We start from the raw sequence: 18,002 nt of genomic DNA, 5'->3' as shown, positions 1-18,002 counted from the left end.
TGTGGGGGGCAACTGTGGACGAACTTTCTCGGCCACAACTGGCTTTAGCTGGCTTTAATTGTTGCCAGTCGCCTCATTTGGAGCCGGGCCTAATCACTGGCGCCGGATTAGCCAAAGTTTGCTGCGGCAGTGGCTGCTGTCCAAGAGCTGGAGTGTGTAGCACCAACACTGTCAGTCATAATTAACAACCCCACACACCCACGCACATTCCGACTCCGATTCCGACATCGAGTCAAATAATACCGAGTATCAACCGAAATGGAAATGAAACAAAAGTTTCGCTCCCCCGTCAACGGTGGGACTGGGTCTGCGGATGCTCCAATCTGCTAATCAGAGCCGACAGCTGGGTGAGAAGAAAGGGGGACTACCTGGCAATGACAGTAAAGGATGTGATGGCGAAAAAGTAATTGGGAATGCGCCGTCAAGTATGCATCACTTTTTGAGAGTGTACTTACGTACAGTGAAAGCTCGCTATCATCGGAAGCAGATGTCCGGGTTAGTGCCGGTTTCTCTACTTCGGATTAACATTTCTCGGAACGTTAAAGTGTCCGAAGACGAAAATTGGATTTCTCAAGGGCTCATGCGAGAGCCGGCCGCAGGTTAATAATTTTTCAACTTTACAAATATAGCTTTAACTTGCAAAGAGCGTAGGGGACTCTCTAATATATGGGACGGGGGATCAGGCGAGAGAGCGTAAATTGCTTTGCAGGAGCCTTCACTGTAGATAGAACGCTTGGGGAGCGCATAGGCCTGCCCTTGCTTTGCGATTTGTACGATTGCACTCGAGAAGATTTCAATCAGGCTGCGGTTATTGTGTTATGTACTGTACAGTAGTGCCGCCACAACGAAACCCCCTCGAAGTGAAACTTCCTGCTATCTAAATTCCTTGCGACACGTGCCAGACACAACAACAGCAGCAGCAAAGGACAATAACAATAATGGCCCTCTTCTTCCTGGGGCCCTATGCAAATTCTGAAGCGCCTGTCGCAGATCCTTCTTTGTGCCCATGTCGTCATCGGCGTCATTCCCCCGCATTTGAACTTGATTACCCATACTTATCCGCTTACCCGCAGCATCCGCACCGTCCGCAGCAGCATCCGCAACAGAAACATCCGCAACAGAAGCAGCAACAGAAACAGCAACAGAGGAGGATGGAGGATGGCCAACGTTAACTGCAAATCGATACTCGTCTGCCTGTCTGGCTGCCCTCTTCCCCTGCCACTACCAGGCGTCTCGACAGCTCCTGTGACTGACTAACTGACTGTCTGGAGCAGATACCACTCGTATAACCAAGAGGAAACAACCATGAGGATACCCCCTAAGCAGTTTGACTTGTGCCAAAGTTAAAACTAGTTCACTCCTCGTGTTTTAATTTCTTTGTCTATTGATTGTCAGTAACTGTCCCTAAGAAAGGACTTCCTTTCTTCTGCCTCTGACATGAGCACAATCTTCACAATTTCGAGTACAGGGTATACCTAAGACGATGCCACGAGCAATTTAGAAAGTTACTGGCCAAATGAATCGAAATATAAACCGCCAAAAAGGTGACTGGGAGTATTCCACAAGAGACTTAAAGACAAACTTTTCGGGGCTCGGCTGAGGACTAACTGTGGCCCGCCAACAGGGAGAGGAGTTCTTTAATTTACAATGGACTAGGCTTTACACCCCCGAATGGGAATGTGAGCCATGCCTCTATCTCTATCTCTATCCATCCATCTGAGAGGCAGTTGTCACTAATCAATACAGGCAAACTTTCAATCCGAGTTTCAGGCGATAAACTTCTACGCTTCCGTTTCGCTACACAGCTCCCTTCGCTGGTGTCGCTAGTGTGGCAGGATGCAGTCGAGGGGCTACAATCGACCTCCGAAGCGCAAGCAGATCCCCCATCTGTTCAGCAACATCCTGCAGGTGGTCGCCGAAGCCGATCGCCCGCTGACCCAGCCCGAAATCGTTGAGGCCTTGGTCGAGCGCCTGGATCGCTCCGACGAGGAGCTGAAGCGCCAGATCACAGTCAGCCTACACGATGCCCTCATCAACGGCTATCTGCGGGTCAAGAACTACCGCTATTCGTCCGTTTCCGATCGATTAGACTCCGACCTCGACTCTGGGGTACCGAGAATATCTGGGACCGGAAACTCGCGGACGGAGGGCGATCACTGGGTTCACCAGAGGCTTCTACGGTCTGTCTCAAATCGCCTAAATACCAGTGATCCAGATCATCCTACGAGATCCTCGACATCTGGAAACTCGGTGTCGGACGATCAACGGGTTCTCGAGAGGCTCTCAAGAGCAGCCATCGTCTCGCAATCAGGTCTAGAGCATCTCGGGGAGAGGGTAGTGACGGCCACTGGTTCTTCCAGCCAGAGGTTACGGTCGAGCCAGAGCAGAAGACCCAGCGAATTGGAGTGAAGCAGAACTCCTCTTTGGATGCTTCGACCCAGCAGTTATGTTCCTAAAATTGAGATAAAATAGTGCAGAAATTATACAATCCTTAGTCAATGTTCGGAATAAACAGTACACTGGGCAAGCACATACTTTTCATTCACACACACACACATCTCACATATGCTACAGGCTCGTATGGTTAGCTCGTTCTATTCAGTAGACATTTAGAATTCAACAGATCAACAACATTTGGAGTATTTACTTGAAAAGATTCAAAATTTAACTAATATACGAACCAATACAATGTCTTTGAAACAAAAGGGTGTTCTCAGTCAAGTAACCCAAATTTTTGTGGTCGGTGAGTAGTTCGCTGGGCGCTCTGTCATAATCCAAGGATATATCTAAGGATTTCCTGTTTCTTGTCGTCGCAGGATATACCCTGCGATCTTATACCGTGTACGAAGGGGAAGGCCCCAACAGATTTTCGCGCCGCACTTGCTTCGGTCACGAGCTATCGCGCTGGATCAGCCAGGCCGTCATCAATCGGTCTGAGCGTATGCTAGCCCGTACTCCGTCTCGGCGGACCATGAACAGGATGATGCCAGAGCGGCTGATGAACTATGATGTGAACTCCCAGAAGCGTAACCCTGCCCTCAAGCTGAAGGTGAAAGGGAATAGAGCTATGCCCCTGACCCCCGAATAAATGCTGAAAAAGCGCATATGCGGATCCTTTTTGGGAGATTGGGGAATGGTGATTGGGGGACTCTGAGATGGTGAAATTAGATAAATCATAGAATGCTTTGTAATTTGCCACATGCTGCATCCAACAGGGCTTCTGCTTGAGCTTCGGTTTCGGCTTTGGGCCAAAGGATTCCACTGACAGCAATGGCAAATTGCGTTCATGGATATGGCATTATGCTGGCTCCCGGGCTTCCTGCACCATAGAAAACGGACGTTGGACGTGGATACAGACAGACATGGGCTGGGACAACTTTCGGCAATGAACTTCAATGGTTCACTGGCTTAACACATCCTGGAAGACTATCCTGTAGACATGCGGCTGGCGGCCGTGGAAGACGGAAGGAAAGCGTCAGGTGTCTGCAGGTCCAGGGGCGGGGTCGAGTCCTTCGACTTCTGTGTGCATTCATGAGCATTTATAAAGCTGCTGCCTGGCATTGTCCTTGCTTAATTGTCTGCAAGGACAGCAGCAGGTGGAGCAAGAGGAGCAGTAGATGCAGGAGCTGGAGACTCTCTGTAACTCTGGCATACAGGTTGACAACAAGAAGTGCTGTCCTGTGGCTTCCACCACAACAGTTGTATAATTTCTGCAATTGTCTCTCCTCCGCTTGTTCTGCCGCATTCCATAACTTGGACCTCGCCCCGAATACACATGTTCGCATGTCCTGACAGCATCTCCAGCTCCAGTGGCAACTTCATTTGTGTGCCGCCCGGCAACTTGGCAAAACTTTCAACTGTAAATAATTGTCAGCCACTCGGTGGCTCTGCCAAAAGAAACTCAACCGCAAAAATGTTCTGCAGGCATCTGCGCCCTCCTTCTACAGTTCCCCCACATTTATGGTTATTTATATGCTCTGTGGGGATTAGGTTGATCCCTGGTCCCAGCCCCACCGTGACCGAGCCGCCTCCGGCCATTTGCTGCAGCTCCAATTAGTTGCCGTTGAGGATAAGTGTCATGCCCGTTTCGGGGGAGAGCTCTAATGCTGCATTTCCATTTCCATACCATACCGCAGATGATCTTCCGCTCCTCTTGGCACCTTATCAAGACTCTTTGGCTGGCCTGTCTTTCGACCTCCTTGTGGGAAACTGCAAGGCTCGTATGAACCTCACCTCGGCAAAAAGTGATTGATGAATTACTTGTCATTCTGGCTCCAATGAATATTATGACTGGTTTAATGAATTTGCTTATTTTGGTATGCAAAAATAGTCTCTAAATTTCGAAGCTATCTCAACGAAATTTTAAGTTGATTCTTTCAGATGCCGAAAGTATGAATCGGTACATACAGGAATTTAATGAAATGCATGAATAGCTCAAAAACTGCAAAATATTCAACACGCAATTAAACAAACATTAATATACAACGAGAGGGAACGTTTTGAGTCGCTGCTGCGGCCATTTATACCCGATACTCAGACAGTATGGCTCCTATCCGCCAGAGAACGCACATATTGCACGACGATGAATGTGTGAGAGGGAGAATGAGTAAGCGCGAGGCTGGGCTAAAATAATAATCCGATCTAATCCAGACTCGACAGGCTATAATATATGGTCATTCTCTGAGATTCTGCTTTTCGGTTTTCTTGTATTTTCAAAATTGTGGATGCCACAGATTTTCGTTCTTTGTGGGGGCGGAACGGGGCGTGGCAAAATTTGAAACAATCTTGATTCAGTGTGATATCACTGGAGTCCGGATACAAAATTTCGTTGCTCTTATAGTCTCTGAGAGCTAGACGCCAAACAAGACAGACGGACAGACAGACATGGCTCCATCGACTCGGCTATTGATGCCGATATTCATATTCATTCATATTCAGATTTACTATCTTCTCTCTATTGCTGTGAAAAGTGGGAGTACGCGTTGAGTACGCGGCGGAAAATATTTTAAGAAACACAAAAACTTGCACATAAAATGTGTTTTATAGTTATGCATATGTGAAATGGCAGAAATGTATAAGCTTGTATGGTATTAGTTGAGTTATTTCTGTGTCAGCCGTTCTTTGGTACCATTAATTCCAGGGAGTCTCATATTATAGTTAATTTTCTCACCCCTATTCACCACAAAATCCATCACCATACACCCCTATACGCCCTCCTCTTTCCTACCCTGTGTTTGTGGATTGCCTGTCAGCTAATCGAAGAGCATCGGAAAATAGTTTCACGTGAAGTTTGCGCCTGGGCTGAGGAGTGGTTTCTACTTTGACGGGCCCCCACCAATCATTGGTGAGGGAAGGGACCCCTTTGTTTGTCCACGCAAGAGGCTGCAGGAGAATGGCAAGCTCTGGAGGCTGGAGGTGTATTAATTGCAAGTGAAATCACTTTGAACTTCATTAAAAAGCAACTTAATCAAGTCTCAACTCAAGTCGAGACGAAGTTTGCTCCGCACCTGAGATGCCAGCAGCAGCCGCAGCCTCAGCCTCATCCACGCTCCGGCATTTTGCTGAATTGCCTAAAAATTATTAATTAGCTGCAACGCAATCACCCGACCACCCACCCACTCACCAGGAGAAGTATGAAGACCAGCTCCAACCCCAACCGCCATCTACGAGTATTCAATGCCTCCCCCATTTCTGCAGCTCCTTTGGTCCGCTAGCTCTTAAATATTTCATATTTAATTGCACGCGTAAGCAGCACATTTATTGCTACAACCAGGAACCCACTCGCAGCCCACCCACACACCTCTTGGGGCACTTACCTGGTGATGGCCTTGCCACCCGTTGAAAATTGGTAACATTAATAAAATTAGACGCGCCTGGAGGACAGGGTGCTTCATCCCATCCCCTTGCTATTCCCCCATTTACCATTTTTCACTTGATTTGTGCCTCTCCCCCTCCACCTCCCCCAGGCCCACTCTTTCGTTTCATAAATGGTCTTTAAAATCTTATTAGTGCCTCTCGAACTCTCTGGCAGATCAAAGCCTTGCCTTAAAGTCATGTGCCCTGGCCCCACCACCAAAAAAAAAAAAAAAATCAAAAAGGAAGAAACCCAAAGAGAGACCCTGAGGCATTATCCGGAGTAAATCTGGCCAGGTGGTGCCGCCATGGTAAACGACACTTTGATTAGGGCTTTCATAGGGCGGAGAGTCCATTGTAATCGACTGAACAAATCTGTCAGTGGGAGAAGCTGCGAGTGGGAGCCTAGCCCAAAAATGCCAATTTTCTTGAGCTCTTTCAAGCGTGGTGTGGAAACAATTAGCAGTCTTCTAAGATGGAAATTCTATTTTCCTCTTTAACTTTGTAGAAGGTTATAAGGAACGGGTATCCTTGCAGCTGATATAACTTTTAATAGATTACTTAAACTTTTTTGGAAGCAATATTAACGGATCTCTTAGAGGTTGAATCGGTTTTCCAGGTCCTGTTATGATTCAAAGTTCAAAAGGGGTTAATTCACTTTGCGGACTATTTTTGCTCAGGAATCATTTCAAGGTTGTACTTAGAAGTCAAAGTGTATATATTTTTATCACGAATGTCGTGAATGTCGCACGAAAATCTCAGCACATACCAAGGGGAAAAACATGTGTAGTTTGATCCCGATACGTATCGTATTCGTATTCTTTATGTATTCAACTTTTTAATTGGCTCAAAAGGATGTCCTGTCCATCCTCAGAGTACCCTGATCCACATAGCAGTGGCTCTCGCTCTCGGCTCACTTAATTAGGCTGTCCTTCAGATGAGGGCTAATCTAATCCAATATAATTTGGTCACAGTGTAAACAGCTGGACAGAGAGAGCGAGAGAGACGATGCGGCACTCCCGCTTCCGCTTCCGCATCCGCGTTGCATCTGGATCTGGATCTGCATCCGCATGAGAGTACATTGGGGGCCATGCGCTTCACACCTCTGAATCCGCTGGATACTTTTCCAGACTTTGGAATGTCTGTCACAGTATGTCAATTTTAATTTGACATTTATTTTATTGTGCGTGTGGTTCAGTGGTTCAATGGTTGGGTGTTCCAGTGGGCGGCTGGGGAGCTGCGGCTGTGTGGGTGGCTGATTGCTGTTGTGTCTGTGTGCGTAATAAGCCGCATTCGTTGATTTTAAAACCGCTTCAATTGTTGCCCTCGCATTGCGATTGAATATCCATTGAAGTGGACACGCCACCGCACCCCAATCACCGCCCCAAACACTCATCTGTGTGGGTGGATCGTGTGTGGGTGTTACGGCATGTGTGGGTGTGTGTGTGTGTGTGTGCGGCCAGCAATTTGATGTTGCGTATAAGGCTCCATCTCTGTCTACTGCTACGGGCAACATTTTGTGGTTTTCATTGCTGTTTTCGTTGTGGCAGAAATCCTTTTCCGTTGGCCACGCCGGTGGATAGCAGGGTCGCGGGAGGCGGGTGTTGGGTGGCGGATGGGAGCTGTTGTAAGGCTGCGGGACGGGAGGCTTTTGGAGACAAGGGGTTTGAGTGCGGAAGGAAAGGCAGGAGCACGCACGACTACATTGTCAAAGTTTTGTGTGTCATTATTGTGGCTGTTGGCGGTTGGCTCTACACTCCGCACTGCTTTGTGTATACCATCCCGGGGTCGTCCGTTGTCCTGTGACGTGGCCGGGGCCGTTGTCATTGCCGTGTTTGTTGTTGCGGGGTTATTAAAAACTTTTACCACCCACAGAAAAGAGACCCGAACGAACCAGGACCAAACCACAGCGAACGGAGTGGAACGGCAAAATGGTATGATGAGGCAGCCACCGCTCCAGCCAATGCTCCACAGTTGACTTGTTTTCATTTTTATTTTGAATGTTAATTACTCCAGCGGTGACAACTGCCAAAGCTAGAATCTACCAGTAGTCCTGTTGCAGCTCCCATCTCCATCTCAATTTCCATCTCCAGCTCCAGCTTCTGGTCCCTTTGGCGGTGCGTGCTCATAATAAAACTTATTTACTTTATGTGACTTTTATGAGAATTAAGCTCGATGAGGTCGCTGCCTGATGATGATGATGCTACGGATGGGCTCTGAGTGGGTTCTGTAGAGAAAAACAGTTCATTAATTAGGTCTCTGCATGAGTCATCTATTCAAAGTCAATGGAGTTCCATCGAAATAAGGCGCAGTTGAGTAGTTATGCGATTATGGACAGAAAATGTAGACAATATTTGATTTATAAACTGAACTACGAGGAGGAGTCCGCCCATCTTCCCAATCAACCTCATTAGTTCGGTTAGGTGCTCCCCAGAGTATTCTTAGTTTTTCCACTATCTCTCTATGTACATATTTCCCTGTCTTTTTTCTTCTACTCCTTCTTTCCATCTGTCCGTAGAAGTGGACAACTAACACCATGTGTAATGGTGCATTCGCGTTGCCTTGCCATTGGCACTAAAAAAAAAAAACAGCAAAAACAAAAACCAGTAGGAAAAACCGCACGTAGACGACGCGACGTTTGAACGCAGCTGCGCCTCTGAAAATTTTTTGCCATGTGCCGCCCCCAGGGTTGCAAGGAGCGCTGCAAATGAAGGAAATGGAGCAGTAGCATTGCCATAAGCTGCACTGTAAATATTTTGATATGTTGTGTCGAGCTGTCGAGCCACGTGTTGCGGAGAACCCCGGACTGCAAGACTCGTGTGGCATCTCCCTATGCGCCTGCCCCCATTTCTCATCTTTATCTCATTTCATCTCCAGATGCCAGACCCGACTACAAAGTTGACTTAAAGCGGGAGGAGCCGCCTCCAAGCCGTTCTGATGTATGCTAACCTTAAGACTCTGACGTCTTCCGGCCGTAGACGACCACCTCCCCACCACCATTCCCCACCTCCCATTCCACCCAGACTTAGCCGTACGTTTCTCTCTCATTGTCTTTTCGGCGGGCTCACTTGCTCACGTACGAAATAATTATAGCGCAAGTACGTGTCCCGCATATGCGAGCACATGCCTCTTACTCCGACTGCGGCTCTGACTCCGTCTGCAGCTCAAGCTAGGAGTGCTCGGAGGCTCTGAAGCCGGGGCCAGACGCCCCCCAGCCACTACGCCTCCGCATATGGCGGGGAAACCCATTTCATTGGCATATTTATTCCTTTTTTTCTGTTGGGCCCAACCGGTTTTAGGCATTTTTTTGGCAAGGACAAAGATGACAACAAAGTTGCCAAAAAAGTTTTCCTTTTCTTCTTTTTTCGGCCGAATTTCCTCTACTTTTTATTTGTTCTCTGGATTTCGCTTGGGGATCGTGCTGTTGCTACTTCTGGGCCTTCGTTAACAATTCCCCCATCTTCAACGGGGCAGCCTCTATTCTTTCTGTTCTCCCAAGGTCCCGGGGTCTCGAAAAGTTTCGGGCTTCAACGCTTTGCTTCATATGACAGGGGCGCTGATTGCATGGAAGCCCCTCATTTTCACTAACCCTTCAGTAGTCATATGAAGCTTGAGCTTCCCATACCAAAAGATTCAAAGATCTACTCACAGAGTATAGGAGTAAATAAGAATTGTGATGGAAATAGATGTCTGTAACACCCAGCCGAGTCGATATGGTTCTGTCTGTCTGTCCGTCTTGTTTGACGCCTTCTTCTCAGAGACTATAAGAGCTCCCACAAAAGACGAAAATCTGGGGGATCCACAATTTGAAAATATGAGACACCCGAAAACGCAGAATCATAGAAAATATCAACAAATTAAATTTCAGTGGCTACACAACCCGCTTCTACGCGCTCACTCCATCTCTCCCTCTCACACACACTCTTCCTCGTTCCGTGTGCGACATCTGGCACCGACTGAGTATCGGATATAAAGGTAGAGCCGCGGCCTTTGCCGTTACTCACAATGTTTCCGCTTGTTTAACTTATTGGAATGCTTTCGAATGGTTAAAAGTGTCTCCTCGTATGGTTCTTATCGACTGTAAGTGCTATTTTTATCGTTTATCGCTTATCAAATGTTAGTTATCGAACTGCTTTCCAATCCAATGATTAAATGATTGCTTTCGAATAACAGTCTGATATTTCTCGAGTATTCACTGGAAATATTAAGACTGGGAATCGCCTTATCGTTAAGTGTTCGATCTTTAATCGAAATCTGTATCACAGTTAATTTAATATAGAAAATATATTGAATATTTTTCAAGCAATTCTGTTGTTTATACCCCTCATAACCTCATAATCATTATTAAGATTGGGTTGAGATTGAATCTCTCCATTCGTACAACAATTATCTCTTTCTGTCTTATACGAGGATTTAGAATGAAAGCCCTCGCTGGGTCTTCTTGTGGCAGCAACTTGAAGAGTGGGTTCCAGGGAGAGGCGGCACTTGATGGGGCCGGGTGGAGGATACAGGATGTAGGAGTACCACGGAAGAGGGTGTCACAGCTGTTGCATTCTGGGCCTAAACTGTGCGTTTACTCAACCACAAAACGCACACGTTCCACACACTGCTGCTGTACCACTAGGCGGCGGTAGCAGGCGGAGCTAGTGGCAGGAAACAGAGCCAAGGTGGTAGCACGGAGCACGGCCAAGAGGACGCACCGAAAACTCAGAAAAGTTTGCGCCAAAGTCCAACATATGTTGCCTGCTCATGCATGCCACGCCAGGGTCCTCCATTAGTCCTCATCCTCATCCTGGTCATAGTTGCTGCTTCTCACTCAGTCAGTTAGTCAGTCAAGCCGTGAGTCAGGCCGCCGCATGCCCCACACACATGTGCGTGGTGTGTGTGTGTGTAATTATAACAAGTTTTCTAGGCAATTTTTCTGCTTTCGTTTTAGTTTTTCGCCTCGAATTTTCCTCTCTCCTTTCATACCCTTCAGGAGGGTACCATACTTTAAAGCAGACTCGTACGTACTGTGAGTTTCTAACCATAATTTTCTTAAAATTGAAATTGAAATTGCTTTACGAAATGTATTTCAGAATTACTATAAGTATTCTGAAGCTTGTATTCATAAGGCTTTCAGAGTGTCCCACGCTTCAAATGATTAAATGATTTTTCTCTGTTCTGGCTAACTATTCTCTTCGTTTTGAGAGATTTTCAGCTAAAATGAGATATTTTCTTAAGAAATATCCAATAAATTATAAAGACATTAACCGTAAATAAATTCATTAAAATAAATAAATAAATAAATAAATATTTGGCCAACGTTCCACCGCCAGGGTATTCGTGACTTCGGTCTGCCACAAAAAAAAAACCATCCGACTCGAAGCTGGTCTTTTTTCCAGTTGCTCGCCGTATTTTCTTAGCCAGGGTGTTGTTGCTCTTATGGCTGTTATGGGTATCTCGGGGCTTGGAATAAGTTTTTGATAAGAAAGTTATGATGAGTTTTCCCCGCACTCACACAGATGGAGCCGAGCGGAGCGGAGGGGCACATGTACACACAGCTGTTGATTTTGGCCAAATTAGTGCAAACACGTCTTGTTTTGAGTTGTGGCCCATGCGGCAACATGTGCAACTAATTTGCAGTTATCAAGAGTTGAGTGCCATATGAGGAGAAAGAGAAAACGAGGGTGGAGAAGCGAGAGGGGAGCCGGAGCGATGGAGCTGGATATTTCCATTAAAGCATTTATGCCCCCACCATTCCTACTTTTCCAATGAATGCCCGTTTTACTAATTTACATTTCGAGTACAACAAACGGAGGACTGGCGATGGGGAATGGAGCCGCCGATACCCCGCTGGCCTGTCTGCCGACTGTCAAAAGTTTATTTATTTGACACCGAAAAAGTTGACACAGACACCAGTGACGTCTCCGCCGCAAAACCTCACCATCGCACCCTTTCCAATTCATGCCACACGTTTCCATAGTCGCAGAGGAGGCCTGAATCGGATTTATATGCCTGCCCAAAATTGGATTACAATTGAGTTGTAATTATGCGACAACAAAACGTTGCGCCCGGAAACCCGTGTGCGGCGCTGCCTTCCTTCATTCTCCCGAACACCGGCTCTGCGTCCGGGTCCGGATTTGGGTCTGGGGTCTGTGTCCTGGCCTTCGTCCTTCGCTCTGTTTTCTGTTTTCCATGTCTGAAAGTCTAGCGACGTCTTTTGAAATTTCGCTTTTTGCATTAATTAAAACTGATTTAATTATAGCTTGTCGTGTTGCTTTTAAGTATTCCTCAGGACATGGACAGGGACCAGGACAGGTCCCTCAACAACATGATTTGCAGAGCCCATCGTCATCATTATCAACGTCAACATCATCAGCATCGGCCTCCCCACCCATTGGCGGGTGATTGAAGCGAGAGACCAAAGTGCTTTGGACGCATCCCCTGACAAGGTGAAAGTTTAATTAAATATGCATCGAGTGTGCTCAAGAGAGAGAACGGAGCTTCCTTAAACAGAGGAGGTTCTACGGAGGAGCTCTATCGAACTAAATTTTTCCCTCATTACCTCTTAAGCGTACTCCTTCCACATACATAAGTCTAGCTGTTCGATTTGGAAGCAATTTTCGATTTGTGATATGAAAACTAGCCGCCCAGAAGAGAAAATCTCAAAATTTGTGTAGCTGTCAAGTATTTTGAAAGAACCAAAAACGACGGGGCGCAGGATGTGGTCTTTGGCAGTGATCGGGAGCATTGCGTGCCAGTGGTGCACCATGTCAGGGAGATGTTCGATCAAGCCCTTCCGGAACCGCCCGTTGAGCCCCTGAAGGCCATCATGAAGGCATTCTATTTGTTTATGAGTCCTGCCTACAGATGATATTTTAATGGAGCCTGCATCAATGTGTAGCCGCTCGCAACAAACCAACAAATTTCGCTGTCCCCCGCCCGGAGGCGCCTGCTTTGGAAGCCCAGCAGCTGTACTTCACCAATTCGCAATGTTTGGTCCTTAGTCTCCGAAGGATACGATACGGCACCGATACTTGGCATCTCCTACTTATTACGTAGACGGAGGCGACAGCCTGTTCGTGTGAAACCTGGAGATTCCACCCACTTACACTGGAGGCTGGGAACAGGGGGATGCTTAGTGGCAGAAGAGAAGTCGTTGCTGTCTCCATTAGATGGCTATGTATAGCTCTTCTATATTTGGACGACGATGAGGAAAGGTCCGGCAGGATGGGGAACACGCACTGAGGCACACGCACACAACTTTCCAGCTCAATGACCAATTTGATAAAGATACTACATCATCCAGCTAGTCTATTAAACATTGCATTGTTCTATTAATTCCGTATGAAAATTCACTCGTTCGATTACGAGGCGTTTTGGGAGGGTAGGAGTATTGCATGAATTCCATTGCTTTCGGGTATCAATCAGGAGATGCCTCAGAAGTCGCTCCAGTCAGTGGACAGACATCCATGAGAGTACGAGTATGTGCCATCATCCTCTCCTATCTACTGCACTCCACTTCTGTGATGCTTCTCCTCGTCCTGGCTCCTGGCTCCTGGTACTGCCATTAGCAGGCAACCGTCAAGCTGTCAGACGGTCGATGGGGCTCAGAGATGAGACATGGGGTATGGGGTATGGGGTATGGGGTATTGGGGAATTGGGGATGGGGATGGCAGTTCCGGGGGCAGCCTTTGTTTTGTTCATCGGGAACACATTTTATTGCTTTATGCGTTTAATGAAGTGTTGCTGGAGAGGGTTTGAGGACGAGGGCCGGGCTGATGGAACTCCAACCCCCAGGGGGAACGGCTACAACCCTTCAGCCAACGCTTTCACTCTGCAGACAGGCAACATTTCAAACATTTCTGACAGCCTATGACGCTGCCCCTGAGTGACTGACTAACTGACTCGCAGACTCTCTGACTGACTGGCAGACTGACTGACGAACTGATTGATTGACTTCCTTGGCAACCATCCTCATTCCCATTCCCACTCGCACTTGCTCTCGCATGTAATGCATAAAGAATGAAGCTTAAATAAAAGTTGGGAGATGAGAAATAGGATTAACTTGTCACACAATTGAATTTAATTTTCCATACACACACAAAAAGAGACATTGCTCCTGCCTCTTGCCTCTTGCCTCCTGCTTTCGTTTCCCGCCTTCCTTCACTTTGGGGACTCTACCCCCAGAGTCTGCTGCCTTTTGTGGAAATCTACGACCGGGGCCGATTCGGGTATTATAATGAAATTACACGTGCCTCAGATTTGTCAAAGCAATCAATACTCGTAGAACATTCGTGCAACCTTCGATTGACTTCGCAGAACCCCAGAGGATGAAATGGGGACATAGACTGCGACTCTTACTTGAAAGTGAATCTTAAATTGAAACTGAAAATGAAAATGACTAAAAATAGAACAGCGTTCAGAGTAGTGACATGGTCCAACCGTACTCAGTGAGAAATTTATAGTTTCAGGAAGCCAAAGGCTCATGAAATGGATCAAAATCTAGATGCTTTTAAACACCCTTTGGTATATAAAAGTGAGTACGGGACTGAAATCAGCGAGCGTAATCATTATAACTTTTACTTCAAAAATGTCACAACTTCCTATGATTTTTTTATTATTAAACTTTCCCCATCATTATATTCATTTTATTCGAGTTTTATATTAGTTTGCTCAAAAATAATTAATATTATTACGTAAAACTAGCGGACCCGGCGAACGTTGTCTCGCCCCAATTTAACGCCTTCAGATAAACTGCAGAGTGACACCACTAGGCAACAAAATTGAACTTTTTATTTCCGCTGTCAACCAAACCCATTTTTGTACCCGATACTTAAAAAGAGTATAGGGTTATGTGGTGAAAATGGATGTGTGTAACGTCCAGAAGGAAGCGTTTTCGACCCCATAAAGTATATTTATTCTTGATCAGCATCAATAGCCGAGTCGATAGAGCCATGTCTGTCTGTCCGACTGTCCGTCCCTATGTGCGCCCAGATCCTAAAAACTATTAGAGCTAGAGCAACGACATTTTGTATCCAGGCTTTTGTGATATGTCACAGTTACAAGTGCATTGCAAAACAGCGCCCCGCCCCCTTCCGCCCACAGAAAGGACGAAAATCTGTGGCATCCACAATTTTGAAGAGACGAGAAATCAAAAAACGCAGAAGAATGACTATATATTTCTTGACTGCACAATCTGAACCAGATCGTATTATTATTGCACCCAGAAATATGAAACAATTTCATGCTCTCTCACTCTATCTCTCTCTAACACGCACGTTTATCGGCTTTGCCTATCGCTAAAAGTGAGTGCCTAGATCTCAAAGACTATAAGAGCTAGAGCAACCAAATTTGGTATCCACACTACTGTGATATCAGCCTGCACAAGTGCTACGCAGCGCCCGACGATACCTTCTGACTCATTTTCTGTCTCTCTCGCGCGCACTCTTTGTCGTTCGTTGCCACGCGCCGTCTGGCGGAGGAGAGCAATACTGACTATGTATCGGGTATAAATGTAGAGTTGCGGTCGCAGGAGCAACTCACAACGTTACCCCTCGTTCCTATTCAATTTGGGGCTTTTAAAAATTTTGAATGAGTTTTTTGTTCCATTGTTTTTTTTTTAAATGGCTAAAAAATTTGTTTCAAATTTTTTTTTTTTAAAGGCTTTGTTTTTGGGTATGAAATAATAATACAATTTTTTGTTTGCTGTTACTTTTGGAGCAACTTATACAATAATCGCAGGAAAAATTATGATGATTTACGAAAAAAAAATAAAAAAAATTCGTGTTATCATGGTTGAAAAATTTGGAGGGGGATATTATTTGGTGCAATTATCTGTCCAGGCTTCTAAGGTAGAGGTCCTCTTAGATCATCCTGTTGGATGACTGGGTGTATTTTGGCCAGCCTACGCCGGCATCTTGTTCTCGCAAGACGCCTCGCCAGTAGGGTGGCTTCTGAGCTTAGAGATATGGTTCTTCGCTTGATTGTTGATAACATCACCGACAAGAGGTATGTTAAGGACCTTGGAAATGTCGCGGTTACGGATATACCACTCAGCTCCGGAGATCCTACATAGAAATTTACTCTGGAACGTCGTGATCCTCGCAATGTTAGTTTTGGCGGCAATCCCATACACCTGAATGCCGTACATCCAGGCAGGTGCTAGTTGAGCTTCTTTTTTTTAAATAACTTAAGTATCTTACAACTGGTTGCATTGAAATTTTCCAATTTTAATTGTTTGGCCTCGTTTGACACATTCACGGAAAATCCCATATTTGGATAATTATTACCACCAATGACTATACTTAAAAGATTTAAGCTAAAACTTAAAATGTTAAAAGTTAGTAGATATGGATAGATTTTTCTTAGAGCTGTGTATTGGTATATTTGATTCTTACAGCCATACATACATACTCTAAGTAGATACAATAATTACAATAATCGTTATGTACGAAATATGAATGAAATATTATCTTAAGAATACAAAACTTTCTTTGGAAAGGACTGAAAGTATCAGAAATGCTTTACAGATCACAGATTGAATTTATTTGAAATCGTTTCTCAGGAAAGAAAAGAAGCATTCGTTTCCTTCATACTGCGCTTGCTTTTGAATGCCACCATTGAACGATAGAACTTTCTAATAAAATCTTACACCCCACATTTCTGGTACTTCCTCCATCCACAATTCGCGTTCGCTTTTCATTATGCACATCATCCATCAATTAATTGATTGCATCCCTAGTCACCGCATCGCCAAGCCGCTCACATACGAGAATACTCGCATCGCGTACCGCTTGTCTGGGAGTATCTTTGATTAGCGAAGAACAAAGAGGGCGGCGCCCCCGCGACGAGTGACAGAAGTTCATTAACTGTCACACAAGTATGGCAGCAAATGGATGTGGATGTGGATGGATTCAAGTCGGATGGTGGATGGAGGTCCATATGCTCGCACTCACCACCCAGACACCCCATCCCTTGGGCGTGGTCCATCCAACTTAATTAAATAGCAACAGATTTGAGGTAACATTGCATGGTGCTGGGGCGAGGGGGCTGTGTCCCGGTCCCTGACTGCAAGTCAGTCAGAAATCCTTTTCCTAGCAGCTAACCAATATCCAGATCCTCACATCCGCACAACGCCAAAAGTCGATACCCAAGTCGACATCGTGGTGCACATACAAATTTCTAATCCATTTGCCCGATACTTATGCACGCCTGCACTCGGGGGATTAATAAGTGTAGCCGTTTGTACTGCGGAGCTCGGAACTTGGAACTCGGTCTCTCGGTCTCTCTAGTTCTGGTCTGGGCTTCCACCGATGGCTAGATGTATGTGGGATGGATAGTATGGATTGTTTCAACCACCACCACCAGCTTCGTGGAGCGCCGCACGACATCTCGCAGCCAAATCAATTTCAACTGTCAACTGTCAATCAGGCAGCAATTCAATCAAGCAACGCTCTCTGGGACGGTCTCTTAGACGACTGCCAAAACTTTAAGAAGCACAGCAAAAAAAACCAAAAAATCAGAAAAAGAGAAAAGATTCAGCTCTGCCTGAATTATTCAAAGGATATGGAAAAGTCACCCGAACCCGCAATCTCAATCCCCAGACCATTATTAATGTGGTGACTCTCTAGCTTAGCGTCTCGGGCCAGGAGGCACAAACATTTGTTCAAGAGATTTTTATGAATTACATCGTTAGATCGCATTGATGTCGAGGTCGAGCTTGAGGGGTTGTTTTACACAGATTTTTATTGGTATTATTACCATTTACAGCTCGGCACCCGCTCCGAGACCATTCCAACTTGCACACACTCATCTATCGAATATTGGGGGGCGTGGCTGTTAGCTAACCCGAAGTTAAACCTTAACCGCATCGCAGCTCTGATGGTAAATATCACCGTCAACACACATGTCACGTATTTTGCTCGTAATTATGGCAAACGTGAGAAATTTCGTTAAGATTTTCCCTAACATATTTTCTTGTGTGTTTTTCGCTGTAGCATAATTTTGGGGCTGCCGCTGCCCAACTGGCATTTGACCCCCATTGAACAAAGTACAGTCACCGCAAGCAGCCGGAATGGTGAACCAAGACATTTTGGTGACCCAAAAAGTAATAAAAAGATGTTCATTAGCCGAGGACGAGCGCTTGACTATCCATCATGGGAACA

At 45.9% G+C, this 18,002-nt stretch overlaps 1 protein-coding gene across 1 annotated transcript; it reads left to right on the top strand.

Annotated features, from left to right (window-relative positions):
• The first annotated feature begins 1,727 nt into the window (after positions 1-1,727).
• Positions 1,728-3,104, top strand: LOC108165601. Its single transcript, XM_017301675.2, has 2 exons — positions 1,728-2,743; positions 2,817-3,104. Exon 1 carries the CDS (start codon positions 1,837-1,839, stop codon positions 2,407-2,409), a length of 573 nt encoding a protein of 190 aa, XP_017157164.1. The 5' UTR covers positions 1,728-1,836; the 3' UTR covers positions 2,410-2,743; positions 2,817-3,104.
• The last annotated feature ends 14,898 nt before the right edge of the window (positions 3,105-18,002 follow it).

Source organism: Drosophila miranda, chromosome XR, assembly GCF_003369915.1.
Source record: "Drosophila miranda strain MSH22 chromosome XR, D.miranda_PacBio2.1, whole genome shotgun sequence".
Classification (NCBI taxonomy): Eukaryota; Metazoa; Arthropoda; class Insecta; order Diptera; family Drosophilidae; genus Drosophila; species Drosophila miranda.
The sequence above is the reverse complement of the archived record's forward strand: the minus strand, read 5'-3'. Positions and strand labels throughout refer to the sequence as shown.

Coding starts and splice junctions, on each gene's coding strand:
- LOC108165601 (XM_017301675.2), top strand. CDS start 1,837: ATGCAGTCGAGGGGCTACAATCGACCTCCGAAGCGCAAGCAGATCCCC.